Source organism: Ostrea edulis, chromosome 6 (assembly GCF_947568905.1).
Source record: "Ostrea edulis chromosome 6, xbOstEdul1.1, whole genome shotgun sequence".
In the NCBI taxonomy this organism is placed as follows: Eukaryota; Metazoa; Mollusca; class Bivalvia; order Ostreida; family Ostreidae; genus Ostrea; species Ostrea edulis.
The window spans coordinates 8,418,792-8,444,386 of NC_079169.1; the positions used below are offsets into that span (position 1 = coordinate 8,418,792).

The 25,595-nt window shown below is 37.2% G+C and overlaps 1 protein-coding gene across 3 annotated transcripts; it reads left to right on the top strand.

The window, feature by feature from the left end:
• The first annotated feature begins 1,946 nt into the window (after positions 1-1,946).
• LOC125646135 (uncharacterized) lies at positions 1,947-24,124 on the top strand. 3 transcript variants are annotated; one of them, XM_056141478.1, is made up of 8 exons: positions 1,947-1,966; positions 2,076-2,216; positions 16,844-17,951; positions 20,630-21,073; positions 21,250-21,304; positions 21,856-21,958; positions 22,048-22,321; positions 22,441-24,124. In XM_056141478.1, exons 2-8 carry the CDS (start codon positions 2,088-2,090, stop codon positions 23,706-23,708), a joined length of 3,381 nt encoding a protein of 1,126 aa, XP_055997453.1. In that variant the 5' UTR covers positions 1,947-1,966; positions 2,076-2,087; the 3' UTR covers positions 23,709-24,124. The 3 variants fall into 3 exon arrangements, with proteins under 3 accessions (XP_055997453.1, XP_048728252.2, XP_055997454.1); XM_056141479.1 differs by lacking the exon at positions 1,947-1,966 and having other exon boundaries at positions 1,987-2,216; positions 16,844-17,670; positions 17,767-17,951; XM_048872295.2 differs by having other exon boundaries at positions 1,957-2,216.
• Positions 24,125-25,595: the final 1,471 nt, after the last annotated feature.

A 25,595-nucleotide genomic window follows, 5' to 3' on the forward strand; every position in this document is an offset into this window, starting at 1 on the left:
TATAACAGGGAATGTTTACTCCTCCTAGTCACCTGATCCCACATCTATTTCGCGTGAAGATGTCTGAACATAGGCACAATTAATTATAAACTAACAACTCAACTTGATGACAAACAGGATGACTTTGACAGCTTCTCCATCGCCAGCTTCATGCATGTAATGTATTCTTGCATATGCTTTTTTGTCTTCCATTTGATGCGATTGCGAGAGCATGTTTTGTGTATTCATGGTCACAACAAGGAGGCCGGCTATATATATAGCCTAGTGACAATAAGTTGATGTTGCAGGACCGGATGCCAACAGTCTCGTTCAAAGTAAACATTATATTATTGGAACTTCTATGGTTGTTATAATGATCTTATTTGCATATGCAACTTAATTGTCATAAGTTTCAGATGTTGTGATGTGTTTCATATACCAACTGTTCTGTTCAAGTACATACTTTTTGACTAATGACGAGTTACTCCGTTTGTAACAAGAATGGCTCTCAATAGTTAGTGTCGACCGCTCAGCAAGGGGTGTTTATACTCCTCCAAGGCAGCAGTGGCCATTAAACCAAAAAAAAAAAAAAAAAATAAATAAATAAAAAATAAATAAATAAATAAATAACTTGTCTGCCTTAATTTACCATGTACATAAATGAAAAATATAGTCAACTTACTGATTATTATTTTTAATTGGTATTCAAAATCATTAGGCGCACCAGTCATATTCGAGTCATGATGAAGTATTTTCAGATTGTGAAGTTTTCTATGCATAACGATTATTTTTATTTACTTGCTTACTCCTCCTATCCCACTTCTGGTATATCCAGGGGTCCGTGTTTGTCTGATCCCACTTCTGGTATATCCAGGGGTCCGTGTTTGTCTGATCCCACCTCTGGTGTGTCCAGGGGTCCGTGTTTGTCTGATCCCACTTCTGGTATATCCAGGGGTCCGTGTTTGTCTGATCCCACCTCTGGTGTGTCCAGGGGTCCGTGTTTGTCTGATCCCACTTCTGGTATATCCAGGGGTCCGTGTTTGTTTGATCCCACTTCTGGTATGTCCAGGGTTCCGTGTTTGCCCAACTCTGTATTTTGTGTTGCTGATTCGAGTTAGGAGATTGATCACTGTTCGTCATCCTCACCTTTATAGGAGTTGTGAGATTGATCACTGTTCGTCATCTGCACCTTTATTGGAGTTACTATGATGAGATTGAGATCTCACTGTTCGTCATCTTCACCTTTATTGGAGTTATGAGATTGATCACTGTTCGTCATCTTCACCTTTCATTTAGTTAATGTTTTGTTTTGATTGTCTGAATTAATTTATTGGTATGTCACGTCAGTCTACATACGTGATATTTGCAGTGGCGGGTCCAGTCCCCCCCCCCCCCCTACACTTCTAGAAATATGTCTTATTTTGTCAGAACTCGTTACTTTGGGTCCTTAATAAGGGTCCTTGTCCGCTGCTACCCTACCAGGGCTTCACCCTGGACCCACCGCGGACAGCCCCCAGACATCCAGACGTTTACTCCTCCCTCCGTTGAAAAATTTCTGGATCCACCTCTGATTTCAATATTATATACTTGATTAGTAACTCGAAACACATTTGCGGACTCTCGGTCTTAAATAGTTGATGAATGGGTTTCATTTCACACGAAATTATCTACCTCCCAAAAAACAACAACAAAGGAATCAGTAACTGTGCATGTGTGATCGGCGATGCAGAATCGAAATACTCCAAAAACGACCTAATACGTGATGTAGTAAGTTTTAAAATTCATTTACATGTAGGTAAAGTAAACTACAGTCATTTATTGGTTTTACATTAACTGTATTCTTTTTTCCCCCCGCAGTTTGAATTAAAAATACAATGGATTCAACGAAAACAATGAAGAAAAGAACTAATGATCGGCCAATATGAACCCTTGAACGATGTAATGAAATCCATTGCAGACGAAATATTATCGGCGCGTGCTTGATGACGTATGTCGTATTTTGCCTACGTTTTTAAGATAAAACCTAGCGCCTAATGATAAATTAGAATATTTGGTAGGGAAGTACTGTTTTTTAACATATACTCTCATTGTTATAGACATAGCGACCCATGGATTTAGTGGAGGGCAATATCACAGACCACGATTACCCATCGTTAGTCCTAGAAAGAATCAAGTTTCTCTGGCTGTCCAAGAGACTCTGTGATGCTACGTTAGAAGCAGGACCAGTCAAAATATACGTATGAATCTTTTGCTTATTTATTTTTTGTGCCAAAATTTAACCCCCCCCCCCTTGGGGTCATAGTGCTTGTTTAATTAAGTTGTGGATCTATACATAAAATTTACCTTTTTGTACTCAAAATTTACTTAGTATCTATTTATTCGCATATAAAACTACAGTGCAGTTTTGTCATCAACACAAGTAACACAAATTATCGTCAAATTGATGCATGTATTTTAATGTTTTAAGAATTGATTAGAATTCATGAAAACAGAAAATGACAATAATTCTTCACTTTGAATTTGAGAGTTTAGCAATCTAGTTAAAATTAGATCTTCTATCCACTCCCCAGTTTTCTATACGTCGCGTGGATCAAAAACTGGGGAGCAGATGGAAGATCTAATTTTAATTAGATTGAGAGTTTAGAAGAGCATACTGTGCTCTAATTTCTGTGGAAACGAGGGGGTTATTTATAGTCGGTCTTTCCCTGAGTGGGATAGGAAAGACCGAATATAACCCCCTCATTTCCACAGAAATTAACTGCTCAGAATATTGTCACTTTGTAAAATTGCATTAAAGATCTATCTTAATTTCCAATTGGAAGGGGAATAATAAAATTAATAAGAAAAATTGGGGTCATAGTGCTTGTTATTGTGCTACAATGTGTTAAACTTGGCAATTTTTTCATTCGCAATTTAAACTATATGGAACGACAAATTAACATAAACTCAAATTTAAGTGAAGATATTGAGATATCAGCAACTCAGGATAACGATTCAATTAAAGATATATCTTCAGACTTCAAATAATTCATGATATCTTCTAATCTAAATTAATCATAATTTAGATCTACATGCATTAATTGAAATGTTGATAGCATGATTAATAATTATCCTAATGAATATTGATGCGCTCTACCATCTAATTATTGCTCTCTTCAAATGAATTCATTATGATTAAAGATTTACTTGAATGTCCTCTCTTCAAAGGTGTAAGAAAATTTTTCATTGATCGAATAAGACCAGTAACTGTAATTATCCTTTTACATGTAGACTTAACTAAGAATTTCTCCTATAATAAAAATATTTTTAAACATGTACATCATTTTATCACTGCATCCAAAAGATTTGTAACTTAATCTTATCGAGTTTCGTTTCTATTTGCAAAGTGGTGGAATCTCTTGTTTGGAAGTTATTGTATATTCATTTCTTTCTGACCGTTATAAACATGTATGTTATGCATCTGTATATTTATATTGTGAATATGTTTATTAACTTATGTTATTACATCTCTTCAAATGTTTATTTATTTACTTGTTAAAGTTTTTTATTTCATTTTTCTTTACTTTTTCATTTTCATCTTTGTCATGCAACAAGGGCAAATGTACATTTACCATTCAAAGTTAATTCAAGGAAATGGAATATAAGTTGCTACAACTTGTTTCCGAATCCTGTGTGCATATTATTTATTGTGTATATATATGTTCATTGTTGACATATTCAAATGAAATATTAAAAGTTTAAACTAAAGATGTCAACAATTGAATGTTGATGCGCACTTGCCAAATTCATATTGAAGAGAGTAATTATTCATTTAATACATGCATGCACCTATTCCATTAATGAATGCATCAAATTCAAAGATTGGTGTACAGTGAATGAATAAATGATGTCATTAATGCAATACACAACTTCTGAGATATCAGCTCACCTGTGATGGAGGTATGTTCAGTATTCTGTTGAACGCTTGGGTGGGTACAAAATCTATACATGCATGTATTAAAGAATAGCTATGCAAATAAGAATAAAAGTTATAAAAGCATAAATTTTGTGTATATCAGCCATTGGTATACATTAAACTGACCATATCAAGAATAATATTTGTTTGAATGAGGCCATTAATTTAAATAGGATTTTTTTTAATTTCCTCCTCTGCACGAGTGATACTCTCAGTCTCTTCGAAAAAAGATAGTAATGATCGATTTTTGTTTGAGCTATTTTATTATCAAGTGTGCATTAATTTTATCATTGTGCACATCTTGATTTTATGTTATAAAATACTACTAGTCTACACCTGCTACATGTCTTCCACTGGAACTATTGTACAGCATCTTCTTTTACATCATGGAATCCCAGAATGGATGGGAAATTTATACAAAAACCCAAGGATTTCAGATGAAATCATGTTACCGTGTAAGATCGGAAAAAAAATAATGAAAATTGAAAAAAAATAAAAAAGTGCATGAAATAACCATGTGTATTATTTTTCAAATAACGTGTTTGCATGAAATGCCCCTAACTGTCTGTCGTGAGTTCTAAACTAGTATTCTTTCCAGCATTTTTCATATATAAAGTTATTGATTATAACCTTTGTAAAGTAACTACTATTACCTAGACTTGAGGGTATACTATCTAGCAAGAGGAGAGTATGTCTAATGAACTTTTTAGGATGAGGAATTTCAGACCAGCTAGCTTTCCTCTTTATATTTTTTCATGTGAATAAACACATTTTGCTGGCATTTTACAAATTTTTGCATAAAAGCAAGGAAATGTCACCTTCGGTCTTCTTATCTTCGATTTTTTTTTTTTTTTTAACCTAGTGCTACTGATAACCCTGCTGTTTATGATATTGCATTCAATGCCGTTGTGGCCCTTTAGGCCTTTGGTTTTATGGCAAGACCTTGTTATATTTTGACGTTTTACCTTGTGACCTTGACCTGGAAGTTTGACCTACTTTTGATAAAAATCTGACCTATTCAATATCTCCAAAACTATTTAAGATAGAACTTTCATGTTTTGTATACAGATTTTTTTTATGGCAATGTCTTTCATATATACCATGATCTATGTAAAGACCCAGGGTTTTTTAAGGTCTTGATTTCAAGGGCCTGAGCCTTTTCAATTGGGAAAAATAGCAACATTTGCTTGAAATTGGGAAAAATGTTCCATACAAAGAAGTAGGGAGAAAACCAATCCAGAGTGCATTAAGGTATATTAAATTGGACTCCTGACTTTCAATTTGGTCAAAGCTTACCTCATTCAAATAAGAAGCCAAAAAAATTAGGTTTACTTAACAATTTTGAAGCAAAAATTGTAATTGGTGGGCCTGTGAAGAAGTTTTATGAACAATTAGGCTACCCTGCTTGATTTGTTTTCATTGTTTGGGAATTCAAAGCATAAATTTGGAAAAATACCTGGTTTTAGCATTGGGAATGGGGCCTTATTTTGGTTCCCTACAGACCTTTAAAAAATCTCTGTGACCTCGTGACCTTGGTTTTATCCAGAACAGCAAGATCATGTTAGTCATATTGGTGTTGACTGTTGAGGCAACTCTTTGTTACGTCTGTGTTATGTGTATAATTCATTTTCAGTTATATTGTGATCTTTTGGGGCTAGTGATAAACGATTGTCGCCGATGATCGATTGTCAGTCGTTGAGAGACCTACGATGCTACTAATCGATTACAATATAAAAGTCGCCGACATCGTTGACCAAAGAAAATCCGGAAATCACTTCAACTTTGTTCAAATTTTATTTTCTGTATGTCAAACCTGATTAAAAATGAGCAAACAAGATGGCGGGAGATATGGAGGACGGCAACAAGAACGACATTCAACAGTCAAATAAAGAAGTCTATCTCTGATATCTTTGATACATTGAGATTATAGAGAAATTCCATTACTTGATATACTGAAATTCTGATTTATTTACCTGTGAACAAATGAAACAGAAGAATTCAAATGTTGTTTCCATACATTTAATGATTCTGTTAGGAAAACACTTAAATGCCAATTCCGATTATAATCAATTATTATTCGATTACATGTATCCGATTATTGCCGATAATCGATTATGGTTTTTGGTCTGATTGCCCATCACTATTTGGGGCTATATATAGGTTGGGGTCACAATATGGGGTCAAAATGTTTCATAGGAATATAGCTGCAGAACTGTAGCTCTCTGAAAAAATATTTTGACATAACAGAGAGCTACAGAGCCACCCCTTATAAAAACCTTCGATTTACGGTGCACAAAAAGATGCGCACGGTTGAGGCCTTATATCGTTGTATTCTTGAGTTACTGTCTCATAAATTTAATATCAAAAAATTCTTAACATATTTTCCTACTATACTTGTGTCTAAACATACCTTCAAATATTCATTAAAGCCCCACACGACCTGAAAATTCCCAGCTTCAAATGATTTCGTTTGTTGACGTAGCCATGTTAGGTAGCCGGTCAATTCGAATCCTAGTTAATTTCCATACTTGCACAATAACGTCTAGATGTGAACTAATATCCCCACAAATATTTTAGCTAAATATTCTAAATAATATATCATCCCAGTGCCTTTAAATAATAATTATTCAAATAGCTAAACTCACGGCAATGTGGCTTTCATTAGTCTGGTCCGGTCTCCATCCCTGCCACACGAGTGTTAAGGACTTTAGTAGCATTTTCATGAATCAAGAGCTTATTTTACCTTTAGAAAAACTTTATTTTTTTAATTTCTATAAATTATTCGTATTGATAATAAATGAAGAGCGAATACATAACATATAACGAATTTTATGAATATATACCAACAACAACAGGGTACGAACTGACCCGGCTACCTAACATGGCTACGTCAACAAACGAAATCATTTGAAGCTGGGAGTTTTGAGGTCGTGTGGGGCTTTAATGAATATTTGAAGGTATGTTTAGACACAAGTATAGTAGGAAAATATGTTAAGAATTTTTTGATATTAAATTTATGAGACAGTAACTCAAGAATACAACGATATAAGGCCTCAACCGTGCGCAGCTTTTTGTGCGCCGTAAATCGAAGGTTTTTATAAGGGGTGGCTCTGTAGCTCTCTGTTATGTCAAAATATTTTTTCAGAGAGCTACAGTTCTGCAGCTAATAGGAATAAAGATTGATAAAAAAAAAAATCTTAAAAATCCTAACAACTAAACAACGGGAGGGCCAAGGTTATTGAGGAGAGTGTTGTGGCCCATGGGCCTCTTCTTGCTATTCATAAAGACATTTTTATTTAATTTCTAGGTGGGGGGGGGGGCATGCTTTTTTTTTTTCAAAACTCATCAAAAATTTTTTTTGTACTTTTAGAATATATATGGCAATGGAGTACTGAATTTAACCTCTATGTTAAACTAAGGGGACATACAATTATTGACATATTTTGAAGTCAATTAGTTACCTGAGATTACAATTCACTGAGCCTGGAGAATAAGGTGAACATTGTACTTAAAGTTGAACTAATTCATCATATTGACCGAGAAAATTTCAATAATTGTTATTTTATATAACTAAAAAAGGAGTTGAAATTGATTCTGTCTACCACAGGCTAATTTTAAGCTGTAGATATAAAATCCACTGGCTGAAATGAAAATTAACTTACAATTGGCTAAAATTAAATGGATCAGTGTTTTTTGTTTTTGTTTTATTTAAATGAATGATTTTTCCCCCTCATGATAACTGAGCCTAGTGGGCCAACAGACATTGCTTGGACAAGTCACTGACACAGACTTTATGGTGCAGTGTTGGGTCAATCTTTCATTTCCACTAATCCACCACCTGTTTACTGAATGCCTACGTTCAAAGTCTGCCAATTTCAAATTACCACAACGTGTATATGTGTGATCATAATTCAGTGTGTAAAATTTAGAGCATTTTTCTTTTTAAAAAAACCCATTTACAATTGAAGATGAATGTGCATGTAAACTGGTAAAAACAGTTGTTGAAATCGGTTGTTCATAAATGTGTGATTCTGAGTGCAAGTTTAAAAACAACAAATGATGCGTGATCACAGAGTCTGAAAGAAATAAAAATGGATACAACACGATTGTGGGTTGTAAATTAGCACTTGCAAGAGCTTTTAGCTCACCTGAGCTGAAAGCTCAAGTGAGCTTTTCGGATCACCTGTTGTCCGTTGTCCGTCTGTCTGTAAACTTTCACATTTTCAACTTCTCAAGAAACCACTGGACTAATTTCAATCATACTTGGCACAAAACATCCTTGGGGCAAAAGAATTCAAATTTGTTCAAATGAAGGGTCACACCCTTCTCCAAGGGGAGATAATAACAAAATAGTGAAAATACATTAACAACTTTTTAAAAATCTTCTCCAGAACCACTGGGCCAATTTCAACCAAACTTGGCACAAAACGCCCTTGGGTAAAGGGGATTCAAGTTTGTTCAAATGAAGGGCCATGTCCCCTACAAAGGGAAGATAATCACAAAAGTGCAAAAAGAGGGTGGGGTCATTTAAAAATCTTCTTCTCAAGAACCACTTGGCCTGATGAGCTGAAATTTACATGAAAGCTTCCTGATATTGTGCAGATTCAAGTCTGTTAAAACCATGACACGTACCTGGGGGTAGGTTGGGGCCACAATAGGGGATCAAAGTTTTATATGCGTATAATGTAAAATCTTTGAAATTCTTCTTCTCAAGAACCACTGGGCCAGGAGAGTACAGAATGATGTACACAAAAGCTTCCTGCCATAGTGCAGATTCAAGTTTGTTAAAATCATGGCCTCGGGAGGTAGGGTTGGGCCACAATAGGGGATCAAAGTTTTGCACACAAATATATATATAGGGAAAATCTTTAAAAATCTTCCTCTCAAGAACCACTGAGCCAGAAAAGTTTACATTTACATGAATTTAAGCTTCCTTACATAGTGCAGGTTCAAGTGAACCTAAAATAGTGTATTAAATTCATGTGAAATGAATTTTCATTATTTCAAAGTCATAACGAAAATATGATTCATGATTATTTAAACTTATGAAGTAAATGAAATAAAGCATGTGTACGTATTTTTGTCCCCCACAGCAACGCGGAAGGGGACATAGAAACACCGGTGTGACCATGTGTCCGTCCCACTTCACTTTGTGGACGCAACTTCTCAGAAACCGCTCAACGGATTTTGTTCATATTTTGTAGTATTATTAGTCACTATGTGTAGTTGATTATATTTTGCTGCCATTTCAATTCGACAATTTTTACAGGAGTTATGGGACTTTGTTGAACTTGTATGTGCTACACTATAGGAACACTTTGTGGACGCAACTCCTCAGAAACCGCTCAACAGATTTTGTTCATAATTTGTAGGATTATTTGTCACTATGTGTAGTTGATCATATTTTGTCACAATTTTGATTTGACCATTTTTACAGGAGTTATGGGACTTTGTTGAATTTGTACATGCTACACCATAGAAACACATTGTGGACGCAACTCCTCAGAAACCGCTTAACTGATTTTGTTCAAATTTTGTAGGATTGTTAGTCACCTATGCAGTTGATCATATTGCGCCGTCATTTTGATTCGACAAATTTTACAGGAGTTATGGAACTTTGTTGAATTTGTACATGATACACTATAGAAACATTTTGTGGACGCAACTCCTCAGAAACCGCTCAACGGATTTTGTTCAAATTTTGTAGGATTGTTAGTCATCATATGTAGTTGATCATATTGTGCTGTCATTTTGATTCGACAAATTTTACAGGAGTTATGGGACTTGTGCTTCAACCTTTTATGCGGCAGTGGGGGACATGCTACGTACGTGTAGCAATCTTGTAAACTCTTAATTTTTTATGCAAAAACTGAGTCTGTGAAACGATTTACACGATTTCTGAGTAACTGATCACACAACGATTCTGCACTTTTCTTTATACTCGAGTAAATAACTGCCATCTATAGTGACCCACTGTATTAATTAAACGACTCATTGCCGTATGTGACTGTAAAAATTTCACCCCAGTGCGTTACCCTATCTATTGTACCTTTATTAAACGACCACCCATCTGACGTGACCAACAACAATGATTTTTAGCTCATCTGAGCCTTCAAGTGAGCTTTTCTGATTCAAATTTGTCTGTTATCTGTTGGCGTCGTTGTAAACTTTCACATTTATTTTTCATCTTCTTCAGAACTACTGCGCCAATTTCAACCAAACTTCGCACAAAGCATCCTTTGGTGAAGGGCTTTCAAGTTTGTTCAAATGAAGGGCCATGCCCCCTTCAAAGGGGAGATAATCACAAAAATGCAAAATTACGGTAAGGCCATTTAAAAATCTTCTTAACCACCGGGCCAGAGGAGCTGACATTTACATGAAAGATTCCTGACACAGTGCAGATTCAAGTTTGTTAAAATCATGGCCTCCGGGGGTAGGATGGGGCCACAATAGGGGATCAAAGTTTTACATACAAATATATAGGGAAAATCTTTAAAAATCTTCTTCTGAAGAACCATTGGGCCAAAGAAGTTGACATTTACATGAAAGCTTTCTGACATCTAGTGCAGATTCAAGTTTGTAAAAACCCTAGCTGGGGCGCATTTTACAAAAGAACTTACGACTTATGACCAACTTTACATACTGGAATTTTCCAGTTTATTGTAAGATCATTCGCTCCAAAGGCAAAATATTTTTTTTAAAATGTTGAAAATTAAGCCTCAGAAAAATTTAAAGTAATAACTGTGTCTAATACAATTTAAGACTTAATTAAGACTTTATCGTAAGTTGTTTTGTAAAACGGGCCCCTGGCCTCCAGGAGAAAGTTGGGGCCACAATAGGGACTAAGGTTTTACATGCAAATATATATGGAAAGTCTTCATATATGAGCCAAGGTGACTCAGGTGAGTGATGTTTCCCTTGGGCCTCTTGTTACAACCTTTTCATGTAATTTCACGCAATTTTACCTTTATTCAATGATTGTACATTTTTTGATTACCACTTGATTCCTACTTTTGATTTCAGTCGAGCATGACTACTCTTTGAATTATCATCCCTAACACTTTCGTTTTAAAATGCACTGGTAATGGTTCAGCTGTGATCTTGTTTAGTCGGCACACTGAATCAATTAATTATTATACCCAAGCTATCAATTTGGTGACGAGCAATCAACGTGCAGGGGTCGTGTGGGGTTACAGGGGTGTAGTCAGGGTACTGTTGATGTGGACGCCCGAGTAGGCAGGGGGTTTTGGGGCCACCTTAATTAACAATTTCGATGTGTATATTCGACCCTCCTGAATGCATTTTTCGTACACTTTGAAATTTTTTACGCAGCCATATTCGAGGTCTGTTCTGTTTTAGTACAAAATGCGGACAATCACTTGTAAAATCTCAAAAATGTGAAAGGATCTGCCCAATGTCGTTATATGACGAACCCACTATACAAACAATTTTAGACCTTTGAAGAGACAAAACAAACACATATGGTATTGACGTTGAATATCCGGTTTAAAACAGTCAGATAGAATGGTTGACTGGTTTAGACAGACCAAGTAATTAACTGATAGTCGAGCTTACATTGATGTTCAAAATACACCTGATTGCTCAACATGGAGCAATGGAAACACTCATTGTAAACAATAGGAGTGGATATAAACTGAATCCATTAATAACAATTCCGGAGAGGACAAATATAATTCAATATGTCATAAATATTGCCCTTCACTACATTTTGATATTTCTAATCCTCCACTCTCTCTCTTTCCTTTTTTTTTTTTTTTTTGCAAAAATGATGTGGACGTTTGTGTTACATGCCTGGGTTAATAATTAACAAAACGGTTAAACCTGAGTTGTTTATTTGATAAAATCAAGAATCAGAGAATCAGAGTGGATGTGTGAGTAAATGGTAGATAAAATACCCTGTACCCCCTAGTCAGGTGGGTTTGTAAGGGCATGATGTTAAAACCCTGACTGCCATAATGTGAATAAATGTTGTGTGAGAACCGGGGGGGGGGGGGGGGGGGGGGGGGGGGGGGGGGGGGGGGGAGGGGGAGGGGGGGGAATCAGAGAATCAAAGCCTTTGTTTTCGTAGGTGTGAATTTCAGCAGACTTTGAAATGTGCGGGGTAGATCGGATATGAACTCTCCCACCAGGTACAGTGTACATCATTATATGTTCAACAGAGTGGAAAATTAGCCTGATTGCATTATAAATCAGGTAAATATTGTGCTTCGGACTAAAATTTAGCTTGTCAATTATCAAATAAACAATGAAGCTTTAACATATCTGTTATTTGGCGCTTGAGGGAAACAAAACAAACTGTACACAGAACTTTCACCATATTATTACCTGCATGACCTGTGTAAGTTATATTATAAAAAACAAAATTTTGTATCAAATTTACACTGATTTATTTTCCGTGATTCGAAAATCATTGTGTCACAAAGCGAAAATTGCATGGATACACGCAGGAAAAACCTAATATACGGTAGTGCAGATTCAAGTTTGTAAAAATCATGGTCCCCAGGGGTAGGTTGGGGCAATAATAGGGATCAAAGTTTTACATGTGAATATATGTAGGGGAAAATCTTTAAATATGGGCCAAGGTGACTCAGGTGAGTGAATTGGCTCAAGGTCCTCTTGTTTGGCTAACCCTTTAGCTATTGAATTGAAAATTTACGAATGAATGTATGTTATGGGTTACAGATATTTAGTTTGAGTTTGGGCTTTGTTGACTTATTTTTGAAAGAGTTGTGGACCTTGAACAAATAATGCCACAAAGAGGGGCCCTTTTGTGGTGCTAATAATGCCATCACATTGATATCTATAGTAACTGTTGTAGTTTAGTTTCGAAAAGTCCACTTTTAAGGTGCATTAAAGTTAACCCACAATTTCAGCTTCTTTTTTAAATTGTGCAGCCTAACATTATCTATTACACACACCCCACTCTCCCAACTCTGCTGAAATATATAAGGTTTATTTGATTTTGAAACAAATATTAATGTGCTTGGAGTGGAAAGTAGTAAATTGTCTGTTTTTGGAGTAAGGTGGTTAGACAACATTAATTTACAAGGTCAGAAGGACTGCATGTGGGAGAAGGAACAAAATTTAACTTAGTATTGAATCTGTATTTTTAGAGCATGGAGAACTTATTGATTTGCATAAACCTCTGCTCAAGGCCATTCAAAATTCATGTTCATGCAGGCTATATCTTTGCAACTGTAACAGGAAGGGAGAAAAATTCAAAATGCAACGGACCAGACCAGTTTTCAAACCCAGACCCCATGAATCGATCTCTAGTTAAGTGTTCTACCAGCTGAGCTATCTGACCACTGGCAATCAAACCTGGCTGACCGCTACATTCCTCCCTCCTTAAATAACTTCACACCTTGAAGACATCAACCCAAGATCTTTATCCCGTGGCAGGCATTTTCACCTGTCAGTTGCAGGGGCTGGTCTATGGCACCAAATGTAACGGGAGGGGAGAAAATGCTACGAAACAGACCAGTATTCGAACCCGGGCCTCCTGAATCTCTAGTCAGGTGCTCTACCTACTGAGCTATCTGAATCTCTAGTCAGGTGCTCTACCTACTGAGCTATCTGACTACTGGTGATTGAACCCGGGCCTCCTGAATCTCTAGTCAGGTGCTCTACCTACTGAGCTATCTGACTACTGGTGATTGAATCTCTAGTCAGGTGCTCTACCTACTGAGCTATCTGAATCTCTAGTCAGGTGCTCTACCTACTGAGCTATCTGACTACTGGTGATTGAACCCGGGCCTCCTGAATCTCTAGTCAGGTGCTCTACCTACTGAGCTATCTGACTACTGGTGATTGAATCTCTAGTCAGGTGCTCTACCTACTGAGCTATCTGAATCTCTAGTCAGGTGCTCTACCTACTGAGCTATCTGACTACTGGTGATTGAATCTCTAGTCAGGTGCTCTACCTACTGAGCTATCTGAATCTCTAGTCAGGTGCTCTACCTACTGAGCTATCTGAATCTCTAGTCAGGTGCTCTACCTACTGAGCTATCTGAATCTCTAGTCAGGTGCTCTACCTACTGAGCTATCTGACTACTGGTGATTGAATCTCTAGTCAGGTGCTCTACCTACTGAGCTATCTGAATCTCTAGTCAGGTGCTCTACCTACTGAGCTATCTGACTACTGGTGATTGAATCTCTAGTCAGGTGCTCTACCTACTGAGCTATCTGAATCTCTAGTCAGGTGCTCTACCTACTGAGCTATCTGACTACTGGTGATTGAATCTCTAGTCAGGTGCTCTACCTACTGAGCTATCTGAATCTCTAGTCAGGTGCTCTACCTACTGAGCTATCTGAATCTCTAGTCAGGTGCTCTACCTACTGAGCTATCTGACTACTGGTGATTGAATCTCTAGTCAGGTGCTCTACCTACTGAGCTATCTGAATCTCTAGTCAGGTGCTCTACCTACTGAGCTATCTGACTACTGGTGATTGAATCTCTAGTCAGGTGCTCTACCTACTGAGCTATCTGACTACTGGTGATTGAATCTCTAGTCAGGTGCTCTACCTACTGAGCTATCTGAATCTCTAGTCAGGTGCTCTACCTACTGAGCTATCTGACTACTGGTGATTGAATCTCTAGTCAGGTGCTCTACCTACTGAGCTATCTGACTACTGAGCTATCTGACTACTGGTGATTGAATCTCTAGTCAGGTGCTCTACCTACTGAGCTATCTGAATCTCTAGTCAGGTGCTCTACCTACTGAGCTATCTGACTACTGGTGATTGAATCTCTAGTCAGGTGCTCTACCTACTGAGCTATCTGACTACTGAGCTATCTGACTACTGGTGATTGAATCTCTAGTCAGGTGCTCTACCTACTGAGCTATCTGAATCTCTAGTCAGGTGCTCTACCTACTGAGCTATCTGACTACTGGTGATTGAATCTCTAGTCAGGTGCTCTACCTACTGAGCTATCTGACTACTGAGCTATCTGACTACTGGTGATTGAATCTCTAGTCAGGTGCTCTACCTACTGAGCTATCTGAATCTCTAGTCAGGTGCTCTACCTACTGAGCTATCTGACTACTGGTGATTGAATCTCTAGTCAGGTGCTCTACCTACTGAGCTATCTGACTACTGGTGATTGAATCTCTAGTCAGGTGCTCTACCTACTGAGCTATCTGACTACTGGTGATTGAATCTCTAGTCAGGTGCTCTACCTACTGAGCTATCTGAATCTCTAGTCAGGTGCTCTACCTACTGAGCTATCTGACTACTGGTGATTGAATCTCTAGTCAGGTGCTCTACCTACTGAGCTATCTGAATCTCTAGTCAGGTGCTCTACCTACTGAGCTATCTGACTACTGGTGATTGAATCTCTAGTCAGGTGCTCTACCTACTGAGCTATCTGACTACTGGTGATTGAATCTCTAGTCAGGTGCTCTACCTACTGAGCTATCTGACTACTGGTGATTGAATCTCTAGTCAGGTGCTCTACCTACTGAGCTATCTGACTACTGAGCTATCTGACTACTGGTGATTGAACACGGCTGATCGTTACACAACATAGACTCTAAACACGTTATCCAAAGGTTTTTAGCTCAAGTGAGCTATTCTGATTACCAGTTTTCACATTTTCATCTTCTTCTCCGGAACCACTGCACCAATTTCAGTCAAACTTGGTACACATCATCCATGAGTAAAGGGGACTCAAGTTTGTTGAAATGAAGGGCCATACCCCCTTCAAAGGGGAGATAATCATGAAAATGCAAAAATAGGGTGTGTTAATTTAAAAATCTTCTCTGGAACCACTGGTCCAGAAAAGTTCAAACTTTTATGAACGCTTCCTGATATATTGCAGATTTATTCAAGTTTGTTCAATCATATCCCCCAGGGGTAGGATGGGGCAACGATAGGGGATCAAAGTATATAGGGAAAATCTTTAAAAATCTTCTCAAGAACCACTAGGTCAGAAAAGTTGAAATTTACACGAAAGTTTCCTGACATAGTGCAGATTCAAGTTTGTTCAAATCATGGTCTCTGGGGATAGGGTGGAGCCACAATAGGGGATCAAAGATTTACATTCGAGTTTATAGAGAAAAGTTTTTAAAATCTTCTCTAAAACCACTGGGCTAGAAAAGTTCAAATTTACATCAAAGCTTCCTGACATAGAGTAGATCAAGTTTGTGCAATTCATTGTGAGATTAGCTCTTCAGATGAATAGGACATGTCCTAAATTCGCTCCACTCTTAACATTGATTACCAAGCCTTGAAAACCCAAACCATGTAATCTGTGGTGTAAATATGTATGTAGATCTAGTGTAGTTTTAGTGCTAGATGTAAATACGTATACATGTGGATCTAGTGTAGTTTTAGTGCTAGATGTACATGTATTGTCAATATTTTGTTGTTTTTTCATTCTCTGTTACTCTTAACCATATTATGTAAACCTTTTGAATTCGTTTGTCCTGAAGAAGGGACAGGTCATCCCGAAAATTTGACGATCAGGTTGTTCGTGTCTTTGGGCATTTTAGTGATTTGTATGCATGTATGTGTATAATTATATGTATATCAGGGGTGTGATGTTTCCTCTTTTCAGAGGAAATCCTCTGATTTACTCAATTTTTGAAAAAATGAAACACTCTGGATTTGATCTAAAGTGGCAGAAAATGATATTTTTCCAGGTAGGGTGAGGTATTTTCCTCCCTTTTTGACTAGATTTCATCTGATTTCTGAGGAATTCAGTCACATCCCTGATATATATGTGAATTAAGTTTGTATCTTTGTGATAATGGCAAATGTGCCTAGCAGATCAGTGTTGAATGTGCAAAAGATCATATTCAAAATCAGTATATGGTGACATGTTCTTTTGGGCCCAGACTTGATGTGTTAGTAATTACACAGATCTTTTTGAACTTTTACTTTTAGGTTCATCGCCTGATCTTGCATGCTGCAATTCCAGGATTGACTCACCTCCAGATCTATGCAACAGAAAATCATCTAGAAGTTATCCTCCCCACAGAAGTAAAGGCGGATGCCCTGAATGCTGTTGTTGATTACTTGTACACAGGAAGACTTCATCTTACTCCGCAGAATGTTTCACGGGTAGCGCAAGTCACTCACCTCTTAGGACTTGAAAAACTGTATAGATTTTGCAATCAGTACCAGTGCTCTCTCAGGCAAAAGGGAATAGTGGCCTCTCCTTGTGAGTGTTTTGAGAGTCCTGTTATTGTCTTCTTTCAATCGGAAAAAGCTACACAAGTTCATTACTTAAAGTCCAAGGAGCAGTTAGCTTGCTTTCAGAGAGAGCACACCTTAATGAAGCTCTTGCCTGATGTTGCCATACAGGAAGGATTAGAAATCAGAGAGAGTACTAGTGAAAGTAATAATGACAATTCAGAGCTGGCATTAAGACACAGTGATTTCACCCTGGGAACATTCGGAAAATCTCCATGCAAGGAGGAGAACTTGCTTTTTCATATCAGGAGTGAGAGGTCTTCATCTGGAACGACTTCTTCACAACAAAGATCTTCACCAGAGACCGCATTGTCAAACACAGCTAGCATGCAGAAGTTAAACAAACCACCCCAAATAAGCACACTAAAAATTTCTGATTATCAGAGTTCAGAAAACAGTGTTCCTAGACCTGAGCCTCAAATTGTGGAGCAGAGCATCAAACTAGAAAAAGTATCAGATGACGAGATAGAAATGGACCACAGGAGGATCGATGTTAAGCAGGGTGAATTTCAGTGTGGGTATGAATCCATGATACCAACAGAGACATTGATTGTACAGAATGATAATCAAAATCCAGGTACATGTTATGGGCATATTTCAGCTCTTATGGCTAGATACTTGGTTGAAGAGTCAAAATCAGCTGTTAAGGTATCGAAAAGTCCCAACAAAGAGACAGAAATGGATGTGGTCAATAACAATCGCACCCAAAGGCAGCTTACTAGATCCAAAGGAGACAGGATGTCAGAGGAATGCAAAAATACAATGTTGGAAAATGAAAGGATGTTGGAAACCACATTGTGTGAGTTCATAAAAACAAGCTGACGGGAAGTAAAACAAATTATTTCTTATGTAATTGTAGGACAAGTGATTGAATGGTTAAGAAGCTGAAGCCGGGGTACAATTAAATAATGGGACACCCTATATACATTGTCTAGAGCTCTACACACAATTAAAATATAAACTATTTTGAATAAAATGAAAATCACAATTCCAAAATTCTAATTATTATAACATTCAGTAGTACAAATTTTATTTTAATGAAATGTAAATCATTTACGCCAAGGGCAAGAAAATAATTTCTCTGGAACAATCATTGTACAAAGCAGGACAACTCTTGCTGACAACCGTTTATCCGGGATTGGACCTGGATAATGAGTTTACTGGATTATAATGGTTCAGGTTCCAATCCAGAATATACGAGGATTTACCTCGGGATGTTTGGAACACAACCTTGATAGGAGTAAAACTTTTTACGTGATCACCTTTGATTGAATCTAGATATATAGCTAATACACTGTATTATTTTAGTCATTGACAACTATTGAATTTATATTCATACAATATTACAAAAGAATGCAGCAAGTTTAGACCTGGAATGAGATGTATTATTTCAAAGTGATTTACTACCATTTTAGTGATACAGAGATGATTCATCTTCTACTAATATATATACACGTGTATATACATGTATATATATAAATATATATATATATATTAAACTCCAAGGTAAATGAAGTAAATAATTTTCACAGTAGCTGTAGTTTTTTTTGTGAAACATTTACTTTCAAAGTTATTATTTTCTCAACATAATTATAACCAAATAAAATTGTTGTGATCAAATCTTGATTGAAACTTCTTGAATGTTACATGTAATTGGGTACCTGATGCAAGTGATTTCTCTCTCTTCTCTCTCTCTCAATTTGTTGAAAATTATATAATTATAGGCCCGGGATGTATTATGGTATGGCATCGTCCGTCTGTCTGTCCGGACCTTGTGGGCAGGATACAGACTGAACCGTAAGCTCCAGGATTCCACAACTTGGTACAATTGATCACCATGATGAGAGGAAGATGCCTATTGTTTTTCAAGATCAAAGGTCAAGGTCATAGTATCATTTAGTTGGAAAACCTTGTGGGCAGGATACAAATCGAACCGTAAGCTCCAGGATAGTACAACTTGGTATATTTAATCACCATGATGAGAGAAAGATGCCTATTGTTTTTCAAGGTCAAAAGTCAAGGTCGTAGTATTACTTAGTAGGAAAATCTTGTAGGCAGGATACAAACCAAACCGTAATCTCCAGGATATTGCAACTTGGTACATTTGATCACCATGATGAAAGGAAGATGCCTATCGTTTTTCAAGGTCAAAAGTCAAGGTCGTAGTATTACTTAGTAGGAAAATCTCGTAGGCAGGATACAAACCAAACCGTAATCTCCAGGATATTGCAATATGGTACATTTGATAACCATGATGAGAGGAAGATGCTTACTATTTTTCAAAGTCAATGTCATAGTATCAGTTAATAAGTAAACATTGTAGGTAGAATACAGATGGAACTATTAGGACTGTTAATCTCGGCACACATACCCCTCATGCTAAGTGGAGGAAGCCTTTTGTTTTTCAAGGTCAAGGTCACAGTATCACTTGGTAAGAAAATCTTGTAGGCAGTATACAGACCAAACTGTTGAGGCTAGGACTGTAAAACTTGGTACACACACACTTTATGCAAGTGGAGGATGTCTCAAGGCAAGGTCGTAGTAGCAGGAGATAGACAGAACCATTGGGGCTAGGACTATTAAACTTGGAAAAACAAACACTGAAGACAAGTGAAAATATTACATAGACTGTACATGATTTGTCTTGTTTTTACGATGCAAAGAAAATATGTCACATCCTGATGATTGCTGATAGTACTTGAAGCCAAGTTCTACAAATCATGGTGTAAGAAAAACACTCTATAGTAGCTTTTCACGGGCGTATTATGTACCGTTGGCGGTAATCTTGTTTTTGACATTTTTTTTTTAATAAACGACATTTATCTCGTTTAAAATCTTATAATTTTCAATTAGAATATTGAACATAAGGTAAGTAGCCTACTGTAACCTGAAATAATTTTCTAAGACTTAAGGAGGTACTCTACATTGTCATAATGACTGACTTCCTTTTAAAACATGGATGAAAATATAAATATCAACAGTCTTTTTCCTATTCATTTAAAAAATCGCATAGCTGAGTATCTCAGTAGGTTAACACGTCGACTACTGAACTGTGGATCGCGGGTTCGAGTCTAGCAGCGGTTTTAATTTTATTTCAGATGGCTTTCTACTAAAACTGAATTTTTTAACTCAATCAAGTATATGTGATAGTTTTCAATTTCAAAATAGTGTTGTACATATCCTCCACTTTTCATTCATCTCAAATTTCTCTGGTGTAGCATACCTCCTTAATACATTAATGTATTAAACCAAAGAAACAGTTTATCTAGGTACTCTATTTTATCTCATCGTCGCAAACTCACGCTCCCTCATGATGGAGATAATCGAATAGAGGCACCCGTGGGTAACCGACGATGAGTTTATCTAGGCACTCTATTTTATTCTGAGAATGACCAAACCTCCAGGATCTAAACTTGGAAATGTTTCACAGAATCACTGGATTTTGTTCACCTTCAATATAACGGGTATTTGTTGCAGGTAGAAAAGATGAAGAGATCAACCAAGAGAGAATAGCTGCCCACCAGCCATCAAACACTGGACCCTGCAGAGAGTTTTCAAGTCCTCCCTTAAACTGCACTTCAGGTAGCTTAGAATTCCAGTCACAACTAGAGGAACATAATTTGAAAGTTAATCACAGACTGTGTTCGGGTACAAGTTCATCGGGAATTACAACTTCCAAAATGTCTGGAGTGGACGAGAGACCTTGGACTAATCAACAGTGTAATAAGACGTGGCCACTGGATCTGTCCAGTTTAGGCTCAGAGACTGAAGACTTCACAGCTTTCTGTCCCCTGTGTCTGATTAACTTCACATCAAGGACCGCGTACACAGCTCACCTCAATATCTGTTTTAACACATTCCACCACATACAACAAAACAAGTTCCTACAGAGAGAATGGACTCGTCAGTTTAAATCAGCAGGTAAGGTGCTTTTTGAACATGCAAGTAATTTGTAATAACTTATCAGTGTCATACAATGTAATTATCACGAGTTGCTAAAACACCTAGACACAAGTTTTTTATAACTGATAACTTAATGAAATCCATCACAAACGAGTACTGTAGATGATTTGAGTTATTTTTCAACATTTTTATAGTGAGCCAAGATCCTATCCAAAGTAGCACAAGTGGGAGAACCGACTCTTTTATCAGGTATTCAAAGAAAATATTGATTGATTCAAAATCAAGAAAAGAATTTCAACCTGAAGCAGGTTACTTTGGACTATCAGTGGACCATTCATTGTTAAATAATTTTGGGACATGTTCTCAATCTTTGCAGTAGTGATTCCCATGGGGATCCTGGTTAAAATAGGTCTTGTTTGTCGTAAAAGGTGACGAAATGGGGCGGTCCTTTGGATGAGACTGCATAATCTGAGGTCCCGCGTCACAGCAGGTGTGGCACGATGGAGATCCCTCCCTGCTCAAAGGCAGTAAGCGCTGAGCATAGGCCTAAATTTTGCAGCCATTTTAAAATGGCAATGATGACATTTCCATATGAGTGAAAAATTCTCGAGTGGAACGTTAATCAAAATACAGTCAATGAACATGTACATGTATCTGAACAGATTGGTGTAAAACTGAGGAAGAGAAATTACATGATTATGTAAATTCATACATCAAAAGTTAGAATAGATTAAGATTTCTATTATTTATCTAATTGCTGCTTTCCACAAACTTCCTGCATTTAATTTTTTTTATGGAAGGAGTAATCCCATATACAGCACCAGCACATTATCAACAGATGCCAGACCCACTGTGCACTGTGGGATGAACAAAGACACTCTAGGACCACCTTCAGTGATTAAGGTATTAAATCCTATTGCTACAATCACCTACAACTTTGATGGAATGTATAAGATGGGTTTAATGTTATGTGTGTATTTTCCTTATTGTAGGACTTATTCATACACAGTGAGAATGATCATATAGACAAGATTAAACCCAGAGACACAACAACCAACAACTCCATCTCAGAATTCCCGCTAGATTACATTCGGGATAGGACTGTACAACGTAACTGTGCAAGTGAGGTGTTAGGAGAGGGAAAGACGGCTGTAGGCCACGGAAACTGCACTCGCTCCGACAATATGGACAGCTCCGCCAACGTTGGTGGCGATAGACCTGGGGAGGAACTGGGAATAAGGATAACAGATGTCTGGACACTGAAAGGTATTTCTAACTGTGCAGTCTTAATTGTCAAAAGAAGAATATAAATGAAAAAAATCTGAAATGTTAGACATTTTGTATAGATTTTGTACATAATGTGGTTTTAATAAATATCTGTTTAGACGTGCAAGAGGAAATGAAACTGTCAGTCAATCCAGGGAATGCACATCAGAAATCTCGGGAACAAGTTGGACACCACACGGAGCTAAATACAGTGAAAGAGAAATTAGTAGAGATTCATATGAAAGAGACATCATCTTTAAAAGTTACAGCAAAAGGAAACAAATTGTATATCAAAAGAAAAAACATGGCCAATCAATCTCAGACATGTGTAAAAGCAGATTCTTGGACTCCTTCAGAATCCAAACAGAAGGCAGTCATGGACAAGGACAAAAAATCTCAGACATGTGTAAAAGCAGATTCTCGGACTCCTTCAGAATCCAAACAGAAGGCAGTCATGGACAAGGACAAAAAATCTCAGACATGTGTAAAATCAAAAAAGAAGGTAACGAAGAAAAGAAGAAAAAGAAAACTTATCGGTGCTACAGCACACAGGAAACGCAGCAAAGGAACAAAGACACGGAGAATGGAAACTGTGCCGAGAAGTGCTGCTGATGGGGCACCCAACCCAAAGAGTATGGGGGGGAGTGGATGTGTCAAACCTGATGATAGAATAGTAAGCAGTGGAAAAGAGGCATCTGAGAGAGTCATTACTCAGACCCCAATTCAAAAATTAACCAATATTATTGCAGCTGTTGCTGAAAGGGAAAATAATTTCTTTTTGAAGAGAAAGCGCATTAACACTTTTGGACACACAATTTATGATGTTGATGCCTCCAGCTCAGGTAAACAAGTCAGGAGATCTGCAAAGAAGAACAACACTGCAGGTAGACAAGAAGGACAAAGACCGGAAAAGAGGAAGTTCTATAGATTCATTAACCCTGAGATTGTGAGCAGTCCAGTCACACATCAATCCCCAGGTCTAAGTCACCCCATACTTAATTCAACCCTCACACGAAGTCTCCAAAAATCTCCAGTAATGTCACCATGTGCACCATCACTTTTAAGTGCAGCGGGAAATGTTACAAGATCTCCTCAGATGATACCTCTTAGAGCACCTACAGCCATGAAGTCAGCAACAATTCCTGCACAACCACCCCAGCTCACAACTCTGTACAACCCAACCAATGTAACTGGCTCCCCAGTGTTGGGTGTTAGTTTTTCGTCAAACAGAAGAGGTTCTATTGCTGAGAAAATCGCAAGTGTGTACCGAGAAAACTGCATTGTCATTCCAAAAGAATGGAAAGAGTGGACAGAAGATTTTCCAAAGCCAAAGGAAACGGGTGTCCCATTTCAATATACGATGCCCCTAAAGAAAAGAAAACACTAATGATTTAAAAAATGTTCTTCATTCACTAAAGGAAAAATACCATAATTCTTTTTCCTATTATTACCATTCTTCATTTTCCAACCTAGAATTTTTTAGAACAGTCTGCTAGGTCTCGATTTGAAGAGGAGCAATTTCTTTAGACATTTCATTTTAGTGTAAATATGTTGATGAATTTGAAGTAACATCTTTTGTGACATAAGTATTAACATTGTATTAACACTGTATTCTTCACTTAGATTTTAAAATTGAAAACTAAAATACATTTTATTGAAATTTATTTCAAATAAACAAGTTACTTCAACTTTCCCAACAGTTCAAGAATTTTATTTAATCTTTTGGATGTTGGATTTGTCATTGTGTGTAACTGCATTCTGTCATTGCAAGGTAATTCTGAAATGTTTTAAAGTCGATAAATATATAGCAAAGATGTATACAGTTAACGTTGGATCATAATGATTCAGAAGTCCAACAATGTCCAATGAAAGTATAGTCTCTTCATAGCTTATTATAACACCCCCCACCCCCACCCCCCACCCACCCCCGAATTTTAGGGAGGAGGTATATTGGAATCAGCTTGTCTATAGACATTATTTATCTTAGGGAGGGGGTATATTGGAATCAGCTTGTCTCTCTGTCTGTCTGTCTATAGACATTATTTATCTTGGGGAGGGGGTGTATTGGAATCAGCTTGTCTGTCTGTCGATCTATAGACATTATTTATCCAGAGATGATCTTGGAGACTAGTGAAGATTCTTCTAAAAAAAAAAATTACACTCTTTTTCACCATATAAAGATGTACACCTGATATTTTCATCATGATTGAACAATTTTTCATCATTTTACATGTGGTTTTTTTTTTTCAACTTTATGGACTTTTTCATTTCGTTTTAGATTTTGTATGTTCTCTCATAGAGACTGCTGCATAAATGCAGGAGAGGGTATAAAGGAATAATTACGTCCATTTTATCTGTCCGTCCCCCTATGTATCTGATTTCATCAGGACATTTTCTGAGAGACAAGTGCATGGAAAGGAAATGAGTTTATCCTGTAATTTGTATTCAGATAATATATGAATAATGTTCTTCAGGGATATGCCCCAATATGGATGAGCCCCGCAGGGGTATTAGTCTTGTAAGGACAATTCTAGTTGCAGATGTCACATTGTGTACTGCGTATTATTGAATGATCCTGTTTCTTTTTCTGTTTAATCAAAAATATGATTATTATGATATCGTTAAAACCAAAGACAGATTTTGTATTAAGAGGTAATATGTTGACGGTGCTACCGTTTGAGCGAGCTCAGCTTCATGTTTAGTTTTCTCCCAGGGTTTTATATTAAAAATCATTAAAAGATGTATATAGGCCTACATTAATGCGACTGAAATATTTTTATGCTCTATATACAATTCATTTCTGCTGCCTTCACTGCGACGCGCGAAATGTTCTGAACTGTATGCTCTCAGCAGTCGACTGCCTCTACTTTTCTTTTTAGCTCACCTGAGCTGAAAGCTCAAGTGAGCTTTTCTGATCGCTTTTTGTCCGTCGTCTGTCTGTCTGTCCGTTAAACTTTTCACATTTTCGACTTCTTCTCCAGAACCACTGGACCTATTTCAACCAAACATGGCCAAAAGTATCCTTGGGTGAAGGGCTTTCAAGTTTGTTCAAATGAAGGGCCATGTCTCTTTCAAACGGGAGATAATCACAAAAATGCAAAAATAGGGTGCGGTCATTTAAAAATCTTCTTCTCAAGAACCACTGGGCCAGAAGAGCTGAAATTTACCTGAAAGCTTCCTGACATATTGCAGATTCAAGTTTGTTCAAATCATGGCCCCCGGTGGTAGGATGGGGCCACAAGGGGGGATCAAAGTTTTACATACAAATATATAG

Excerpts from the sequence above, each read along its gene's own strand:
- LOC125646135 (XM_056141478.1), top strand. The coding sequence starts at position 2,088 with ATGGATTTAGTGGAGGGCAATATCACAGACCACGATTACCCATCGTTA. Across the intron at positions 17,952-20,629 it reads GATGTTGGAAACCACATTGT|GTAGAAAAGATGAAGAGATC; the intron begins GTGAGTTCATAA and ends TATTTGTTGCAG. Across the intron at positions 21,074-21,249 it reads TCGTCAGTTTAAATCAGCAG|TGAGCCAAGATCCTATCCAA; the intron begins GTAAGGTGCTTT and ends ACATTTTTATAG.